Source organism: Xyrauchen texanus, chromosome 1 (genome assembly GCF_025860055.1).
Source record: "Xyrauchen texanus isolate HMW12.3.18 chromosome 1, RBS_HiC_50CHRs, whole genome shotgun sequence".
Classification (NCBI taxonomy): Eukaryota; Metazoa; Chordata; class Actinopteri; order Cypriniformes; family Catostomidae; genus Xyrauchen; species Xyrauchen texanus.
This window is the reverse complement of record NC_068276.1, coordinates 24,493,744-24,513,982: the sequence shown is the minus strand read 5'-3', so window position 1 is coordinate 24,513,982 and position 20,239 is coordinate 24,493,744. Positions and strand designations below refer to the sequence as shown.

At 39.1% G+C, this 20,239-nt stretch overlaps 1 protein-coding gene across 1 annotated transcript in view; it reads right to left on the bottom strand.

The window, feature by feature from the left end:
• Positions 1-14,386: 14,386 nt before the first annotated feature.
• The window catches only part of LOC127629018 (pleckstrin homology domain-containing family A member 7-like), a 155,604-nt gene continuing 149,751 nt past the window's right edge, over positions 14,387-20,239 (bottom strand). The window contains 2 exon segments of the mRNA XM_052106064.1: positions 14,387-14,993; positions 17,746-17,909. Of these exon segments, the coding sequence (XP_051962024.1) occupies positions 17,761-17,909 (149 nt within the window). The 3' untranslated portion in view covers positions 14,387-14,993; positions 17,746-17,760.

Here is a 20,239-nt window from a genome sequence, read left to right as displayed (position 1 = left end):
AAGCGCACTTCAGGAATACAGGTTAGACCAGACTATGTAGATCAAATTCACACAACTGACAAGACTGTTACTTGTGCATTGGCATCTGAAATTAGAAATACAGCCCTGTCCAACACAGCATCAATACTTCCAATAAAAGTTCAAAGTAATTAGTTACAACAACAACAAAAAAAAAAAAAAAACATAAAAGTGAACATTTTATTTAAAGTGTATATTCATTGTGTGCTATAAAATAATGCATAAAAATGTAATACAAAATAAAAATAATAGAATGTTGTACTTACAATGATAAGGGGCAGATGCAGAAGAAAATGCTGTTTGTTAAGTGAAGAGTCACACAGGCTAGAGAGAGAGAGAGAGAGAGAGAGAGAGAGAGAGAGAGAGAGAGAGAGAGAGAGAGAGAGAGAGAGAGAGAGAGAGAGAGTGAGAGAGAGAGAGAGAGAGAGAGAGAGAGAGAGAGAGAGAATTAAGGATGTAGTGGGTATGCCAGAATAGATATCCTTTCACAACATCTCATCACATCTGCTCTGGCTCTTGTCTGTCTTTCATTTTCACATTCCTTTTTTTCCTGAGAAAAATCCTATCCACACGTCACATCTTCATCCCCAGATTCTATCTACACCAAAGAGAAGATTAATTATTCAAACAAAGCATTGCCTTCAAGGCATTAACGCCACGGAACCAAAACTTTTCTCTTTTTCAGCCTGCTCAAGCTGACACCGAAAATATTTCCAAGAACTGTAAAACAATGTCAAAAGTTTCCCTGGACGCCTGCTAGATAGTATTTTATTTAACAGTGAAACAGAGTCTACTACTTTTTAATGTTAAATTCGTTTGGCTGCTCGAAATGTCAGATGAAAATACACCAAGGTAACGGGGAAGAAGGAAAGACACATTTCCTAACTGGTCTGGAAATGCACAATGTCGATGTTCTCGCACAAGCTGAAAAAATTAAACAGACACAGCGCGAAACACTTAATAAAGTCAAATGCGTCCAACACACTTTGCAGATATGCGTTTGTCTGAAGATAGGCTACACATGTCTTGTAGGCTGTGCCTCACAATCATTTTTCACAATAATGGCACAATAATTTTGACATTTAGTCCATGTCAGCTAGTAATTATTTTATCTTTCAGTTTTTTCTATACATTTTTTATTTGTGTTTTTTTTTTTCAAATGAATTGTAATTAAAGTACTCAAACAGAGTTGTGCTCATCGTCGCCCACGTACTCGTGCAGAAATCAGGTATAGTGTGTGCCAGGTATGCGCTGAGCATCTATGTACAGGGCTGATGCGCCACCTATCGATTACTTGAGGAATTACACCTCTGTCTTCCCTTCTAATGAATGCTGGCAAGGCCAAGTTTAAATCACATACCTCCTTGTTTGAAAAAGAAAGCATCAAATATTGCTTGCAAACTCAAGCTTGTAGGTCTGCTTTGATTATAAAAACATAATTTGTTAATATACTGATATTTTTATGAGGAAAAAAATTCTACATTTTTTCAGATTAACATTAACAAAGATTAATACAGTTAAAGATAATGTTATATGTTAGGTCATAATATCTAATGTTAACAAATAGAAACTTATTGTAAAGCGTTACCCGTTTCTGTATTGTGACTATTCCTTCATGCAGAATTGAATGCACTTAGTCAACTGATCTTGACAAATAAGACATCCTTGATGGTCCTGTAGCATTCCTGTCAACCAATAGATTTAAGGGTTTGGTTTAAGAATAGCAGCTTAGTTAAAATTAAAGTGCTAAAAAATGTTGCTGGTTAGATATTGTTCAATAGACAACAGTATAATAATAATAGATTATAGTAATAATAGTAATTAGATTTTTTATCTGCAGTTTTGATATACCAACATGATAAATACCACCAAACTTATGAGAGAACTGCAATAAAATTAAATAAAAAAGATTTTTAGACAGAATTGTTTTCATAAATAAATTGTAAGCTTACTGTTTTAATCCTCCGTTTATTGCCTCTGACGTACTTTGACCTTGACAGTGAAAAACAGTTACTTAAATACGTTTTAACAAGGGCATGATTTATTTCCATCTCCCTAAAAGTTTTCAGGACTTAACTAATTATCTCTGAACAAATGTCAAGTAAGTTTTGGTGGTCCCTTTTACAAACTCTTAAAATCGCAAGGTCTTTTCTCTACTAAGAGACTGTAATTAAACAGTTTGCAGATTTAAGGGAGCAGGTTCAAGCTTGTAGGTCTGGACCAATGTTCTGTTCAGCTCGTTAGAGAAAGAGGCAGCATTCATAAAATCAGCATATCATGAAGTGCTTTGATGCATCGTGAAATTAAAGCCTAGCCTATTAATATTTTAGGAAGGCCTGCATAAAAATCAACATTTTTGTTACATTAAATTAACATGTGTTCTTCTCCAGTTCTGCATGTTTAATTAGGCCGCACTCTTCTGTCAAAAGAAATATGAAGTCTGCCACATGATTTGCTGTGAATACATGAGAACTAGCAAACAACACTTCACAAATATATTTGTCTGGTATACTTTCAAATGCCTCATAAAGGATCTGCTTATGGGCGGCCTCCATTAAAAACTGATTTAATACATTTCCATATCTGCAGGAGAATTATGTCTGAGGTGTTTAATTAATTTTTAGCCTAAATCTACTGGTCTAAATTTGTATTGCATTGACTTACTGTAAAATGACAACTGGATTAAGATTCTCCAAAATATCTTAAAGTAAATATGCAGTTTGAATCTGAATAATTAGTCAAAACTAGCACAAACACAGCACCATGTCTCTTCTGTTTTAGTCTAGAGGTTTAAGCATTTCTTTAGGTCTGTGTAAAAATGACAGAATTACAAACTGCAAAACATTATGTGGCGTGAAACACAGAAAGAGGTGTTTTAAATGTCAGCTGTTGGAAGACCAATCCATTATTATATTTTGCGCATAATTTAGGTGTTTATTTACATTTTAATTAAGGATAACAGCATTCTGTAATGGGCATGTGCACAGTATATTTAATCTCTCAAAATATAATAATGATCTTTCAAGTCGAATGCTCGATCACATCATTGTTTGCATCACTTGCATCTCTGATACAGTAACATCAGTGCAGAAGCTTGAGGTGTGATTACAGCAGCTTTAGTAAATGTTCAAATGGAAAATATTGCTGTTGCACACTTTGATTTTGTATAATTACTCAAATAACAGAACAGAGAGATCTTCTCTTCTCATCTCCTTCTAGTGTTATAGCTAGTTTAATTAAAGCACTCAATTGTAGAATAAAATAAGTGTAGTTCAGATTGATTAATTATCTATAAAATTTGTAGTTATTTGGTAAGAAATTTAGCATTTCTTAAACATTTATTGTATCTTAATTGTTCATTTGTGAGTGACCTTTTTTCCTTTAAATTCTTTTTTGCCCTTTAAAAAAAAAGGTTTTGTAAGTACAACCTGTAAATTCTAAGGTTACAAAGAACACAATAATGCAAGAAGAATGATGTTTTCAAATATGAAAGCTGCCATTGTATATTGAACATGTTTCACAAGGTCAAACATAAAACGGTTTTATTGCCTTGAGTTGACTTTGGTGAACCGTCACATAGGCCTACTGGCACACTCCAAACTAAGTGGCATAATCTCTGAATGAGCCTGTGTAGGAAGGGAGAACATCCAAGGAACAATTGCTCTTACAAGAGAATAATGTTATGTAATTAATACATGACTCGTTTGCATATATGCAAATGACCATGGTTCCATTCGGATCTGCAAAGTGGGACGCTGTTTTCATTTGCTGACCTAATTATCGCTTGTCTCTACATTTCATCAAATTTTGTATTATTAGTATTATCATTCATTATCATCTAAAATGTTCTTTTAAGTTAACAGGAACAGTTGATTAATTATGTTTAAATTAAAAAGCTACATGCTCTTAATTAATGACAGAGGGCTTCAGTGTCTTAACATTTTCAATGTAGGATTGATTTGTTGTTTGGTGTTCTTTCCAATTAGTGTAAATATACATAAATGCAAATCTAAATGATGATGTCCCAGATCCCCTGTAGAGACTTTTGGATTTGATTTCACTTTGATCAAACACACATGGTGCAAGACTTACGTCCAAGTTTTACACTGGGATTAATCTGCTCTCCCTGTGTTTTTGATGTGAGAAAAAGGCAGATTTGCGCTAATGTTTCAAACATTATATTATCGCAATTACTCCATAGACATTGAATTTATGATTGTAACTGATAGTCTAAATGGTTAAATGTAGCCTAATACATAATACTTCATAAAAAAAATTCAGGTGCAACAAATTTGCACTGGAGTCCCTCTTCTGGAAATGTACATGTATCTAAAGACGTATTCATAGATTTATTTTATTTTCAACTGTAATGATATTCCTGAACTTAATGTTGCTGTAAGCGATTTCAGCGTTCTGAAGCTTCCACGTAAATGAGCCGTTGAATTAACCACGCCCCTCATTCCAAAACCTCACCTTCCAAAGATAATTTTGAGATCAAAACTGAGCAAAAGAGCAACATTGTTTGTTCCTGGGGCTGTCAAATTCAACAGTGGCACAATAGCACCCTCAACTGACAAAAATGATAAATCATAGCTTTAATGATCAGCTTCAAATACAACCACTTTGAGAATGAGCAAAATGATGGACAGGTTAAAAGTTCCAATGTCTGTGTTCACGGACACATTTTTGTTTGCTGTTTTCAAAGTCTACAGCTGTCACAGAGACCGGTCAGATATCTCAGGAGGACACTTATTTCATTAATGTCTAAAAGGGAGTAGGACATTTTTTGTTTGCATAATTTTCCATGAAAAAATTGCTTACAGCACATTTAACGCATAAATGTAGGGTTTTCATATTGAATGCAATACCATGGAAGATAATTTGCAATACAGAAATCCACACTCTTTGCTAATGAAGGGTAAATACTGTATGTATGTGAACTTACCATCCTGTCTGAAACCCCCCTTAAGAAACATGTAGTGCAAAGCTGGTGCAGAACGCTGGAAGCTTTAGGTGAGCCTCATTAAATGTTTACATCAATGATTAATTGGCAGGTTTCACAAACACAGCAAGAAAATTAAGCCAAAGTGTTCTGTTTTTCTGCCTTGAGACAGTGCTTTGACTTAATTCGTTGTGAGAGATGTAGCGAAAAGGCTTCCTGAAGATAAAAGAACTGTTGTATCAACTGAAAAGCCCAAGGACATTTACCTCATTTATGTTTACAAAAAGCCCAATTCACTGTAGGTATTGTAAATTCCAAGCATTTAGTGAAAATGTTTCATTGCTTTGTTGCACAGCATTTTTACGCATACAAAGGTTTTCATTTGTCTCAAGCTATTACACTTTCCCTCTCATCTTGTTTGCTTGATTGACCAAGAAATCCAAGATGTTCATCTCGGTGAATATTAACCTCATTATTGTTGTCGAGAACAAACAAAGACAGCTTGACATTTCAGATCATGAGTTAATCTTTGCTCTAACGTAAAACCGATGCCGTGGCAGGTGTTAGCCACCTACATTCTGTTGCAGTTTCATCTATTTTTCTGTTAGTTATGCAGGGATGTGTATAAAAGAACACTGAATGATGTTGAGCTGACCTCGTCAATTATTCATCATCTCTCTCCAAAAATATAGATAGTAAATCAATGGTGATAAAAGAGCATAAGATACCATTTTGGATTCAAAGTACCTTTTGTATTAGAATCTCAGCCTCCCTTAGGTGAATGCATGAGTTAGGCATAGATGTTATAAGAATCCCTGCAGTGTTGGAATGCAATGTTGAGACAACATAAAGTCTTAAAACACAGTAATTCTGTGCTTTTGAATTATTTTCAGCCAAAGACATGAAATAATCCAGAAAGCAGAGAATTTGTGATTACACCTCTCAACATCATTTGTTGGGTGCACACAATTTCTATCAGGAAGACTGGTGATGGAGGCGATTTGGGGAGTTCGGTGTAAGCGTTATTGCTGGGTAAATCCCCGCGGACCACTCACCCCCCCTGCACGTTCATTTGCTTCCATCCAGGCTCGATTTGAGACCGGTTCGCCCCACGGCCAGTCCGATGTCTCCTTCAGACGCCCCGAGCTGGATAAGAATATCGGCGTTGCATCGGAGAGCATTGCGGCATCTGATGCAGAGATCTCGACTGGGCTGCTGAGAGCGTTGGGCTGGACCGGAACTTCCCGTCCCCCCCTCAGCCCTCACGGCTAGACGATTGGCTCATCGGATCAAGGCGCCGCTCACAGCCGCTCACCCCTCAGTTCCTTTCTTCCCGGAAGTGCATGACGAGCTGACGAGGTCTTGGAGGGCACCTTTTACTGCCCGAAACCGACCTCTTTGCTCATCCGCTCTCACTACCCTCAACAGCAGGGCAGTCCACGGGTACACGGAGGTCCCCCAAGTGGACAAAGTGGTTGCGATTCACCTGCGCTCGCAAAACGCGGCCTCCTGGTGGGATCGCCTGCATGTCACGGCCTCCTGCATACCCACCAGTCCAAGGTAGTCCTTGCACTTGGGTAGTCCTGATCCTGATGTGCTGGAGAAACTGTGCTAAGCAACTGACCTCGCCCTCTGGGCCACGAAGGTTGCAGCGAGGACATTAGGACAGACGATGTCTACCCTCATGGTCTAGAAACGACATCTGTGGCTGGACCTGGTCAAGATGCGGGATGCTGACAAAGCTCGCTTTCTCAATGCCCCCGATGACGCTGAGGACTTTGCCCAATGTTTTTCAGTGGTGAAAAAACAGACAGAGACCATTCAACACATCACGCCTCCTCATCGCTCAAGAACAAGTACTCTGTCTGTTCGCCGAGGGTGTCCCCCTGCGGCTGTGAAAGCGCAGGAAGCTCCGCCACAACCCGGGCCCAGCTCTCGGCCCAACCAGCATAGAGCTCCCCGTAGGAAGCCGCCCCCCCCCCTGTCTCACAAACTCCTTTGTGGACCCAAAAGGCTCTCAGGCGTTCCTGAGACGGTCGACTCAGGGAGCGAGATGAACTCTACGGAGTTGGCCTCTAGACCACTCCATCCCCCGGTGGAGGGCCGGCTGGCAAACCTTTTTCCACACCCCGACTTGGCTGTGGTACCTAAAAGAGCAGCTTCCTCACTCCTTGACTCATCTAGCTGATGCTCACAAACGACATTCTCACGGTGCCCCGGTATCATACTCTTACAGTCAAAGTGGCACTATGGATGTAGACCTTTCATCTCCACATCCACAACTGTACCACGTTCACAACCCCTGCTGGCCAGTTCTGACGAGTCCAGAGGATGCGTCAATAGGACCTCCTCCTCAGTCACTAACCCGCCCCCTACCGGGTAAGCGGAGCAAGGTAAGTGCTTTGAGTCTTTCCTCAAACCCTTAATGCCCCCCGCCTGGAGATTGGATGTGTGGCTTACGCTTTCCAACCTGTTCCAAGGCCTGGCTGGCCAGGACCATACAACTTGGCTATGCGATTCAGTTCACCAGGCGCTCGCCACGTTTCAGCGGTATCCACTCCACTTCGGTGCACAGCGAGAATGCCAGCACCCTACAGGCAGAAATCGCAACCCTTCTACACAAGGACATGATAGAGCCTGTCCCTCCAGCCGAGATGATGGGTTTCTACAGCCCTTACTTCATCGTACCCAAAAAAGGAGGTGGGTTGAGGCCAATCTTGGACCTTCAAGTTCTCAACCGGGCTTTGCACAAACTCCCGTTCAAGATGCTCACACAAAAAAAATTCCAACATGCGTTCAGCATAAAAATTGGCTCGCAGCATTAGACCTGAGGGACGCGTACATCCACGTCTCGATTTTGCCCTGACACAGACCCTTTCTACGGTTTGCGTCCAAGGGCCAGGCATACCAGTACAAGGTCCTCCCATTCGGCCTGTCCCTGTCCCCTCTTCACGAACATCTGCATACTCAACTACCTCGACGACTCGCTGATCTTAGCTCACTCTCGAGAGGCACTATGCGCTGACAGGGACCAGGTGCTCAGGCACCTCAGCCTTTTAGGGCTTCAGGTCAACTGGGAAAAGAGCAAGCTCTCCCCAGTTCAGAGCATCTCTTTCCTCGGCATGGAGTTTGACTCCGTCTCAATGATAGCGTGCCTCACCAACGAGCGCATGCAGTCAGTGCTGAATTGCCCTTCATCATTCAAAATAGGCACCTTGGTCCCTCTAAAACAATTCAAGGGTCTCCTGGGGAATATGGCATCCTCAGCCACGGTCACACCACTAGGGTTGATGCATATGAGACCGCTTCAGCACTTGCTTCAGACTCAAGTCGTGAGATGGGCATGGCGCCATGGCACATATCGTGTGATCTTCACTCCCTCTGCCTTCAGTTATTCAACCCTTGACAGACCTCTGTTTTCAGCGGCCAGAAGTCCCCCAACAGCAGGTGCCCAGATGCATTGTGGTCACCACAGATGCCTTCAAATAGGGTTGGGGCACCGTGCCTCAACACGACAATTGATGTGCTGTCGCAATAGGCTCCGCTCAACCGGGAGTAGAGGCTCCACTCCCAGTTGGTTCAGCTGATCTGGGACCATTATGGTAAAGCACATGTAGACGTGATCGCTTCCCCAGAGAATTCCCTTTGCCTGCTCTGGTACTCCCTCAGGTTGGAGGCAAGTCCCCTCGGGACAGATGCGCTGGCACACAGCTGGTCCCGGGGGCTGCGCAAGTACGCATTTCCCCCAGTGATCCTAATTGCACAGGTGCTGTGCAAGGTCAGGGAGGATGAGGAACAAGTCACTCTAGAGGCCCCTTACTGGCCCACATGGACTTGGTTATCGGACCTTATGCTCCTTGTGACAGCATCTCCCTGGTAAATTCCCCTGAGGAAAGACCTTCTTTCTCAGGGACGAGGCACCCTCTGGCATCCTCGCCCAGACCTCTGGAACCTCCACGTCTGGCCCCTGGATGGGATGCGGAAGATCTAAGTGGTCTACCACCAGCTGTTGTGGACACGATCATCCAATCCAGAACTCCCTCTACCAAGCAGCTTTACACCCTAAAGTGCCGTCTGTTCGCAAATTGGTGTTCTTCCCGATCGAAAGACCCGCAGAGGTGCGTAGTCGGTCAGTGCTCTCATTCCTGTAGGAAAATCTGGAGGGGCGGCTGTCCCCGTCCACCTTAGAGGTGTATGTAGGCCACCATGACACAAGTCCCTAGGGAAGCATGACTTGATTATCAAGTTTCTAAGAGGTGCCCAGAGGATGAATCCTCCCAGGCCATGCCTGTTCCCCTCATGGGATCTCTCCATTGTCCTTACGGGCCTTCAGAGAACCCCCTTTGAGCCACTAGAGTCAGTTGAGCTAAGTGCCCTCTTCCAGAAGACGGCCCTCCTGATTGCGCTTGCTTCCATCAAGAGGGTTGGAGACCTGCAAGTGTTCTCTGTCAGCGACACTTGCCTGGAGTTCGGTCTGGCAGATGCCCATGTCGTTCTAAGACCTTGACCGAGCTATGTGCCCAAGGTTCCTACGACCCCTTTCAGGGACCAGGTAGTGAACCTGCAAGTGCTGCCCTGGGAAGAGGCAGACCCAGCCTTATTGTTGCTGTGTCCAGTACATGCTTTGCTTACCTATTTGGACCGCCCACAGAGCTTTAGACTCTCTGAGCAGCTCTTTGTTTGCTTTGGCGGACAGCGGAAAGGGAATGCTGTCTCCAAACAGAGGCTCGCCCACTGGTTTATCGGACACAGGCCGTGCCTGCCCCCTTGCAGTTTTGAGCATACTGACCAGGTATACCACTTGCGGTAGCGCCTTTCCCCTCCACTGAGGCGAACACGCGCGCTGTTACTTCCAGATGAGTTCTCAAACTCCCGCTCCCTGGACGTTGTTCTTCCCCAGCCATTTGGCCCGCAAATTCAGCTGAGTAATTCCTGACCAGACCCACTGCGGGTACCAATTACTCTGTACTGGAATAGGTGCTCCATAGGTGCCGGTTATCACTGTAACCCCCAGTTATGTGTTTTCCATTGTACGGTCCCCCTGTCAGACGAACCCACATCTCCCTTGGGCAGTCCCCACTGCCCCGGTCACCGTGTTTGTAGAACTCCTCCTTCATTAGGCAGGATCTTCCACCGTGCCATTTCCATGTGTGGTGATGGGCCCATGTGACGTATTGGCCAAATTTTTAACTCCCCAACCTGGGCAGGATGTGGTCTCCATGGGGTCTTTTCCCCCTGAAAGAATAGGACTGGAAAAGAATGCCTTCCCCGATGAGTGTTATAGCATTTAAATTGTAACTGTAGTGGAATACAGATACTAATATTTAGTATTTTATATATGTAATCCTGTTACATGTATTCCATTACTCCCCAACTCTGTTTGTGTATATATATATATATATATATATATATATATATATATATATATTCTTTATGAGCAAAATACTACTAATAATAAAAAAGGTCAACACAGCTGTGAAGAGGTTTCAAATACAGCTACTGAAGAATGACCTTAAATTTGTCATTTTTCTCAATTCTGACTGCTTTAATCCACAGTTCTCAATTTTTTCCATCCTTCAGAAAGTCATGGAAACTTGTGGATTTTTACCTTTTGCTGATGGAGCAAATGGGAATGCAAAAATTATATTTGCTGTGGTCTCACATTTATCGCTGAAATGTACCCCATTATAGTTTGTTGTGAAAAGGGTTCATTGTATTGTCAAAGTGAGTGCAGTGTTGTAGAAGATTAATTTTGGTGGTGCTGATTAATACTTCCACATTCCTTTAGGTTTACAAATTGTAATATCCCTTTGACCTTACATGGGTTTATCTGTGGTGTTTCACCATTGAATGCCCTTTTGTTTCCCATGTGCAATGTTTTACCTCTGTTTATTTCTCAGCTAGGCATGAGGTCACAATTTTATCTCTGTGACTGGAGTATGGTCAGCCTCAATTCAAAAAGCAAAGAGCAGAGCACCACGTCAAGCTGTCAAGCTCCAGGGTCAACACAGTTTTCGTTCCTAAGACAAGGCCAGAATAGTTAAATGTCGGCCTCTCCACGCAAATCTTACCTTGAAACAGGTGGCCCTTCAGAAAACAGAGTCATTCAGCCACTCCAAAACAATTCATGTTTTGACAAATTTATGGAGACTGGTGGAGAAATGCTGCACACAGTTTTGCACTAATTAATTTAGTAACTTCTAGACATTTAGTAAACAGTCGCCTCCAATTCACCAGAGAGCATTTGGAGCAGTCCTGTGGAGGGAACACCACCCAGATTCATGTCAATATTGACAAATAGTTTATACTCAACTGCATATTTGTAAATGTTTCTCGGCAATAACTACAGCTCAACACTATGGACATCAATGCTGAAAATCCCCACAATGCTCTCGAGAGTTTTCACATTTAGAAGGGTGGTGAATAAAGAGCAATATTTTTCTTCCAATCTCTTCAATCTATCATTAATTTGTTAATCCATTAATTCAAATGAAGGACACTTACAGTATTCAAATTTAAATACAGCATTCCTTCTGCATTTCCAAGGAACTTCTATTCTGTTCTAAATAAGCATCTATTCATTCAAGAATTGAATTACCTTTCGCCGTGGACACAATAGGATCTGTGATGCGCTACAACTTTGATATGGAATAATGCGCTAGGCAGTTCTATGAAGTGAAACGGACAAAGGTTAAATGTTATTCAAACACTCAATGTCACAGAATCCTTAGATGACAAAGCCTCTAAATAAAGCGTTGTAGGTGTGCTTATATATGTGTTTAAATTCTTTGAATGAGTGTGAAATATTTTGTGAAGCATTAATGCCTGAGACATTCAGTGCATTTAACAGAACATGACAGAATTTGCATAATATGTCTTTTCTTATTCTCTTTGAAATCCACAGTGTGGAATAACAAATGTATATGAAATAGCAGCCAAACATCAATAAATGGAAATGCCACAATTCTCGATGGATGGTCTTGGGTGGATTTCTGCTGGAGGAGGAAAAACAGCCCGCTTATTGCAAAATAAGCAGAAAAGCGGATGTGATCAAACTCGTGCCCACCAGGCTCGCTAACACACATGCGCTGACACACACACATAGTAGGCCACCTCTCACTTCTTCTAATCAGATGCAGTGAGATGTGGCAGCTCCTGCTGTGGAGCTATGGGAGGAGAAGCATGTCTCACAGGTGCTTTCAAAGAACAAGATTCAGCAGCAGAGAGACTGTAATTACTCTCCAATTACAGATAAAGATCTCACTTGAGGGCTGCAACACAAAGTATCCTCAGACCTGCTCTCACCAGGACTCTAAAAAGTTCAATCAAGGGTGGCTTAGTGAATGTCATTTGCAGGGACCAAGACAATCATTATCAAGCAAAGGAAGTCTTTTGATATGCTGTGGTTTTCTAAATAACTTCTGTAACAGACAGAGTAAAGCAGCACTGAATCAGTCAACAAAATGTGAAGTTGAAAATGCTAAAAATGTAAACATGGTCTACTGTTTAAAAAATGAACACCATAACCATTCAGATGGTGTGTGAATGTGTATACGCTTTAGTGTGTCAATGGGAAATATAAATGTTAGACTCCCAAATATTAATTTTACAAATATAAAAGATTAGAATAGAAGAACAGGGAGCCCTGCAACAGATGGTCATGGCCCTCACAAAGCCCCCCACTGAACATCGTGTCTGTCTGAGATTATATAAAGAGACAGAAGCAATTGATAGAAGATCTATCTAAATAGATAGAAGAACTGTGATGAATTCTCCAAGAAGCTTGGGACATCCTATCTGCCAACAACCAACTAAAATCATCAAAACTATGGAATAACACAAATGGAACTATGGGAATTATGTTGTGACTAAACAAAATCCAAAATAAATGAAAACTGTGTTTAAAATGTGTTACAATTTAGCATTTTCAAAGTAGTCACCCTTTGCCTAGAATTTGCAAACATGTACACCATATTCATTTATTTCATTATAAAACTAAAATGTAATAAAAAAAATTTGCAGACATGTACACCATATTCATTTCTTTCATTATAAAACTAAAATGTAATAAAAAAAAAAAAAGTTTTTAAAATTGATGGCTTGGACCAAATAATAAAGATAAGGAGCAAATGAATCCCCAACACAGATGGGAACTCCTTCAATACTGTTTAAAAGTCATCCCAGCATCCCTCAAGAAGTTGGTTATGTAAATGTCAAGAGTTCATGTCTGTAAATTCTAGGCAAAGGGTGACTACTTTGAAGATGCTCTGGATTTACTATTGATAGGTATGTGTTTGAGTAAAATAAACATGTTTGTTTTATTCTGTAAAGTACTGACAACATTTCTCCCAAATTCCAAATAAAAATATTGTAATTTAGAGCATTTATTTGCAGAAAATGGCAACTGGTCAAAATATAAAAAAAAGATGGTGTTATCAGACCTCAAATAAGGCAAAGAAAACAAGTTAATATTCCTTTTTAAATAACACAATACTCATGTTTTAACTTGGGAAGAGTTCAGAAATCAATATTTGATGGAATAACCCTGCTTTCATGCATCTTGGCATGCTCTCTACCAGTCTTTCACATTGCTGTTGGGTGACATTATTCCACTCCTGGTAAATTCAAACAGCTCTGCTTTGTTTGATGCTTGTGACCATCCATCTTCTTCTTGATCACATTCCAGAGGTTTTCAATGCAGTTCAGGTCTGGAGATCAGGCTGGCCATCACAGGGTGTGTGTGTGTATATATATATATATATATATGCACACACGTTATATAACATGTGATAAGTCTTCACAAAAGAAAGTGAAGTGATATGGAATAAAAAAGTATGTTTTTGTTTTAAAGTAAATCACTTACAGTTCTCTTCTGATAATAAAGTTGAATGACTTTTTATAAAACATAAAGAGTTCAGAACTGCTAATGCACATTTTAAAGGGAATCTTTGGAGCGCTGATGAGAGCACATTTGTGGCCATTATCCTTTGTACTTCCATTCAATGAAAAAGTTATTATAGCGCATAAGTGAAGCCAAAAGGAATTTTTAAATTAAAGCTCTCTCTTTATTTTCTTATCTTTTATTCTCTTTATTAAGTTTAACTGAATATCTTCCGAGGGAATAAAACACAAGGTGAGATGAAAAGATATTCATAAAACACGTCATTTACGATTAGCTTTGTGAGACTGGAGTTGATGACTGCTTTTTTTATGCTATGCAAATGTAATACTGTCAAACCTTCTTACCGTCTTAAAACATTTCACCTTATTTATCATTCTTTCTCTACTGAAATGGACAATTTGAAATTACTTCTCTTGCTTTTTTGACAATAGAAACAACATGAAGACAAAAAACTTGTTAATATCTTTAATATTTACAGTTTCTTAAAAAAGTATGTGACATAACCCTCCCCCACCCATTCCCCAAAATCCTGTCTGAAAATATTATTTCATGTTATTTTCTCCCTAACATTGTCAACAAAAATAAAATGTATTTGGCAAGCTAACTGGAATCTGGCAGTGCTTGATACATAAAAATAATATTTTAAGTGATTTGGTGTAAGAATATCATCTGAATTGACAACAATACAATCGACATTGGACATTTTTGTACCCTTCATGTTCAGAATATCGTACAACACATGTACGCGTAAAACTTGTACTTTTGTCATTATGTTGCCATTGTTCCTCCCACAACCATCTTGTCTTGAGAAGTAAAATATGACCTTTAAATGCTATCTACAACATTGTGCATATTTAAAGTGCAATGATGTATATAAAATGGCTCTATATCTGGGTTATCATGGTTAGATTTTGTAGTATATGCACAGCAGTTTCCACAGCAAAATGTCCATATCAAATAAGTACCTCATAACAGTGCTACAAAAATACATTTCAGAAGTGAGTTCCAATGTCAGTCCAAAATTGCGCTAATGTCCTCTGTAAATGTGAGGGATGTGAATCGGTAAGCTCATCCACCGCAAGTGGAGTTTTCACAATTTGACAGCACCTCAAAATCCAGACACAGCTTTGGCTGCAAAAGAGATAAAAATGTAATGTGTAAAAATAATAAATAAACAAATAAATACTTGTATGTGAATGAGTCAAGAAATGGGTGTTTTCACTAAAATGTTCAATACTACACAGCAAAGTAACACATCATCTAAATAAAGAAGCAAAACTTCAAACTAAAACCATGTTAAAAAAATCATCATGTCTTTAATAACCCAGTTAATAATCCTGTTGTGCTGGCACCCGTGTCTTTAACTGAATAATATTATGCTAACTATTTTTGCCCAAGCCCATGAAGGTCGGTAAACATTTGTAAACATGTACTGCATGGAGGCTGTTTGAAAAAGTAGAAAGGGCTCCCAAATCATATTTACAACTCATATTTTACCTACAAAGTAGACAGGTAAACACTCTCCACTCTCCTCCTCTCTATGCAGCATGTTACAGAGAGAAGAGGTTAAGATTAACACTCCAAATAGTTCAAAATGTATGGCACATGCACCACGTAACACAGATGAATATGGATGCTGTGAGTAAGTGAGCAAACATTGTAAACACACTGGACAGATCAGTCTTTCTGTCTTGACTAACATAAATGTGTACAAGTATGAAAATGACAAAAAAAAAATTCAAATAGCAGCTAGATGATAAAATATCACAGGAAAGGATCGTGATGAAGTGTAAATGTGTGGCAGTGGGTACATTTTGGGCATGCTGATAAACAGAACACACATAGCAGGTGAAGGTGGAGCAGACTGCAGTGTGGCTGGTACAAGCATCATGTCAGATAGAGAGTTCCCACACTTTTTGATCAATGAATTTCCATGACCTTTCCAGTCATTCATGATTACTGGATAATACATTTTTTAATGATTTTAATTCAGACCAATTCACTTTTGAATCATTCTGACTGACTTGAACCAGCTTGACCGATTCACTGATTCTGATAAAAAGAACCGACTCAAAAGAAGGATTCGCTCAAAAATCTTACAAGCTCGCATGCTGCATGTCAATTCCAGTCAGCAACACAGAAGAAAGATAAAGCAGGGGTCAATGTTATTATTGAGTGTTTCTATGAAAATGAACAATACGGTACGATGAGGCTAAAAGCCCCCCCCGCGGAAAAAGGCAAATAGAATTTTATTTTCTCCCAAATCACTAACAGCAATTTCCTAAACATCTGTCTGTCACTATGCACTGCAATTTATCCTGATTCACGGTTCCTGAAACCAAGTTTAATTTGCAAAGGCAATTTGATATAATATTTAATCATTTTTAAAATGTAGCACATTTATGTAGTCCCTGAAACTTATTCTGAGACTTAATCAGTTTTGTTCAAGGTGATTAAATTAAAAGTTTTTCAATAACTGTCCCAATAAGTGAAAGGTTGCAGGGGTCAATGGCCCCCATAAACACATTGTTTTTCTTAAGTGGGGCAAATAGACTTGTAATGAAAAGGTGGGGTCACACTGACTGATCCAATCACAGTGGAGATTCATATGTTTATAGAATACTTGAGATGTTATGAAATGTCTAATATGATAGAAATTAACAGGAACTGATGCACCCTTTTCTGAAGTGATTACTTTGAATAAGCATTATTTTAATGTTACTCCAAAACTGCATCATTTGTCTCAAAATGATATGCATTACTTGACATATTTTGCCATATAACTATTGGTCCTATATTTACACAATTTCACTACAAATGCCATGGGGGCGCCTTTTACCCCAAGTGTTTTGAAATACTGTATTTTAATCAAAAACTTCTGTTATTATTTATGTTCACACAAATTATATTGCTCCATGATTTGATCTTGATACATTTTACGACCAGAATTTTTTTTTTCTTAAAGTGTGCCTTTAGCCCCATTGTACACTATGTTGACTGCATAAATGGTGATAGTGTTAAAGTTAAACATGACAGATAGAATTGTTGATCCCAAGTTCACCCAAGTTCTCGCCAGTAGAGCATTCAGGTACATACATCATCACTAATGTAGCGGTATGTTATTAACTGTATTCACACAGCATGTTATTTTTTACTTTATTTCGAATAAATAAGGCAAGGTCTGAAATATCCCTCATTCTATGTGAAGTTTAAATGAATTTGAATCTGTATGTTCTATACAAGCAATTATTAAGGGTAATACATTAACATTAAATACAAAACTTCACAAATTCACGCTAAACATTCTGAATGTATTAAAATATACTGAAATGAAAATATATTATGAGAAAAAAACAATACTCGCATTTCTTTATTTGTATTTATTTAAATTAAATTTAAACAGTAGGCTACATGCACATACTTCAGTGGCCATTGCATGTTTCATTTTCATGTTTCCTTCTACATTAATTCTCTGATGCAATGCTGACATTTTGTAGTTTGTTTGAACAACAGGGCAAAGAATAAACTGATAATCTGATCATTTGATAATTTCAACTTGTGCAATATGTACAATGAGTCACATGAAAAAAGAAATATGCTTAAATGTAGTTATTAGAACCAGAATTATATGAGGCCAGGTTGGAAATTGGGAAGAAGAATGCACAAGAAGAGAACCTTCTCTTTCTTTATTTCAGTGAGCCACAGGCATCAAAACACTGAAGATCATCGCTGTTTACAGATTCTACCCTTCTCATGAAGTTTATAGAGCACGGGCCCTGATGAGGCATAATTCATGCAGCATGCAGGAAAAAGTGCCAAAACACACAGGGAACAATTAGCAAAAGCATATTAGCGCGCTAAATGGTTAGCGGTTAGTCCTTACTTTGTTTTGCTCTGATTAGACAAAGGTGTAGTGTAATCCATTGCTCAAGGGAGGGGGAGTAGTCTGGGCCGTAGAGACGGCAACAGGAGTGGGGGGAAGAAGAAGAGGAGGAGGAGGAGGAGGAGGCTGAGGGAGTGAGGTGGGACTGTTAACCTGCGGTGAGGCTGAAGAGGAGTAGAGACAGGAACAGAGGGGTGTTAATGCACAGTGAACTAGTCACACAACACAACAAACCGCTCAGGCTCTGGGAGATAATAGAATTGATTTAGAATAACAAGTGGTCCCTGCTGGGAGGTTGTCAAACTGGTCAACCAGTTAAAACTTAGCCAAGATGGTCTAGCATTGGCCTACTCAACTGACAGCCTGTGTCTGAAATGTTCAATGGCCACTGTGAGGTTCTTAATTTCTGTGTGGTATACTGTGTTTCAACCGTCAATCATTCACTATTAAAATCAGTGTAGCATCGTTCAGATAATAATGTTGAGCAACAAATAATAATAATTCTTCGTAATTTTTACGGAAAGGATTTTAGAATTTCCATCAGATAAGAATTAAAATCACAGGTGACTAAAAAACCGAAAGTTTAGAGAAACAAAGATTCTATTCATTAATGTCACAAAAACATTTGATTTGAAAGTTCACATATGGACTGTAAAGGAGGGAACTACTTGTTCATGCTACTGAAAGCAAGTTCTCAATCAATGGAACAAGACTGTAACCGTAGTGAAGAATTATGTGAAGTGTGATGCTATTGCATCAGTACTTGCTATCAGTCTGATTTACTTTCTCTGATATCGACCAATTTAGAAAGCACTTTTTAGTTGGTCTTCAACAGTATTTATTTTTTTCCTCTCAAGTTACCAGTATTTTTTATTTATTTTATAATTTTTTTTTAATGTCTTGCTAGGTGGAAATAATTCTCATGAAGAAAAAAAAAAAAAAGATACACACACAGAAGTGTTATATAAATAGTTAACAAATATTATGATTAAGGCTGTCAATTGATTAAATATATAATGATTAAATCATTATAAATAGGTACATTTAAATAGCACCATATAATATAATAACTACTTTCTTTTAATATGTAACTTTTACAATATAATAATTCTGATTGTTAATAAAATGAATTATATTATTGTGGAAGACGAGAAAAGCATCGATAAGACTAAAGTGGCTTTAGAAGGCAATATATTGTTTATTTCCAAATTATTCAAAACAGTCCTATAATTGGCCAACACTTGATGAGTTCTCCATAATATGGCGAACAAAGGCTGTGAAACGAGGCTGCCTTCCAAGGGTCCTCATAACTGAGATGGCCTACTACGGTGCTTGATGTGGCAGCCGAGATATCCAGCCTAACTAGGCTGCAGCCTTCCGATTGAGACGCAAAGCAAGCCTGAGTGTGGTTTGTTCTCTGCACAGCTGAGCATTGCCTATACAGCTAGAGTTTTGCATACTGCCCCCTACTGAAAACAGGTGGTACGTCAAGCTTGAATTGCTCTGATGATAGGAATATTCTTTATTTCGGTCTGGGGACACGATTAATTGCATACGATTTTTAAAAATCCCCTGGCCTGGCAGCTCTAACTCGGTTGACCTCAGCCCCACTAACTTGTAGTTTAGCTGATCAACCAGCTCAGACCAGCAACTGACCATGAATGATCAGCTTCCACTAGCAAGATATCATATAAAAAAAGGATAGTTTGCCCAAAAATGAAAATTCAATCATCATTTACTCTCATATTGTTCAAAACCTATATGACTTCCTTTCTTCTGTGGAACACAAAATAGAGATGTTAGGCAGTATTCTTTTTATTAGACTTTCATTGCATCCATTTCCCATACAATGAAATTGAATGGTTACTGCTGTCACTAAGTCTAAACGCTTTCTTGGTCTTCCACAGAAGAAAAAACTCACAACTTCAAACAACATGAGGGTGAGTAAATGAGAACAGAAGTTACATTTTTGGGTGAAACATCCCTTTAAACCAGCTACCATCAGAAGCTGGATTTAGCTGGAATGTCCAACAGTCAGTCAGTCACATTTATTTATATAGCACATTTAAAAACAACAACTGTTGAGCAGTGCTGTTCGATTAGACCAAAGTAAAAAAAAAAAAAAAAGAAATATAGCATTACGAGATTTACCATGACAAAACATACTTAAAGAGAAATTAAACATACACAAACAATAAAAGTAATAATGCTAAACTCACATAGTTTAAAATGCTAAACCAAACAAGTATATTTTAATGAACGACTTAAAATCATCAATAATTGGAGAGGATTAAATATGTAGTGGCAACTTATTCCAAAGCCGTGGTGCTGCAACTGAAAATACTCGATCACCATTCAATTTGAAGTGTGACCTGGGAACAGTTAACTGCAAGCTATTTGATGACCACAGATGTCTAGAGAACTGATATAGAGAAATGAAAACAGAAATATAATGAGGTGCCAAACTATGCAAGCCCTTATAAACAAACATTAA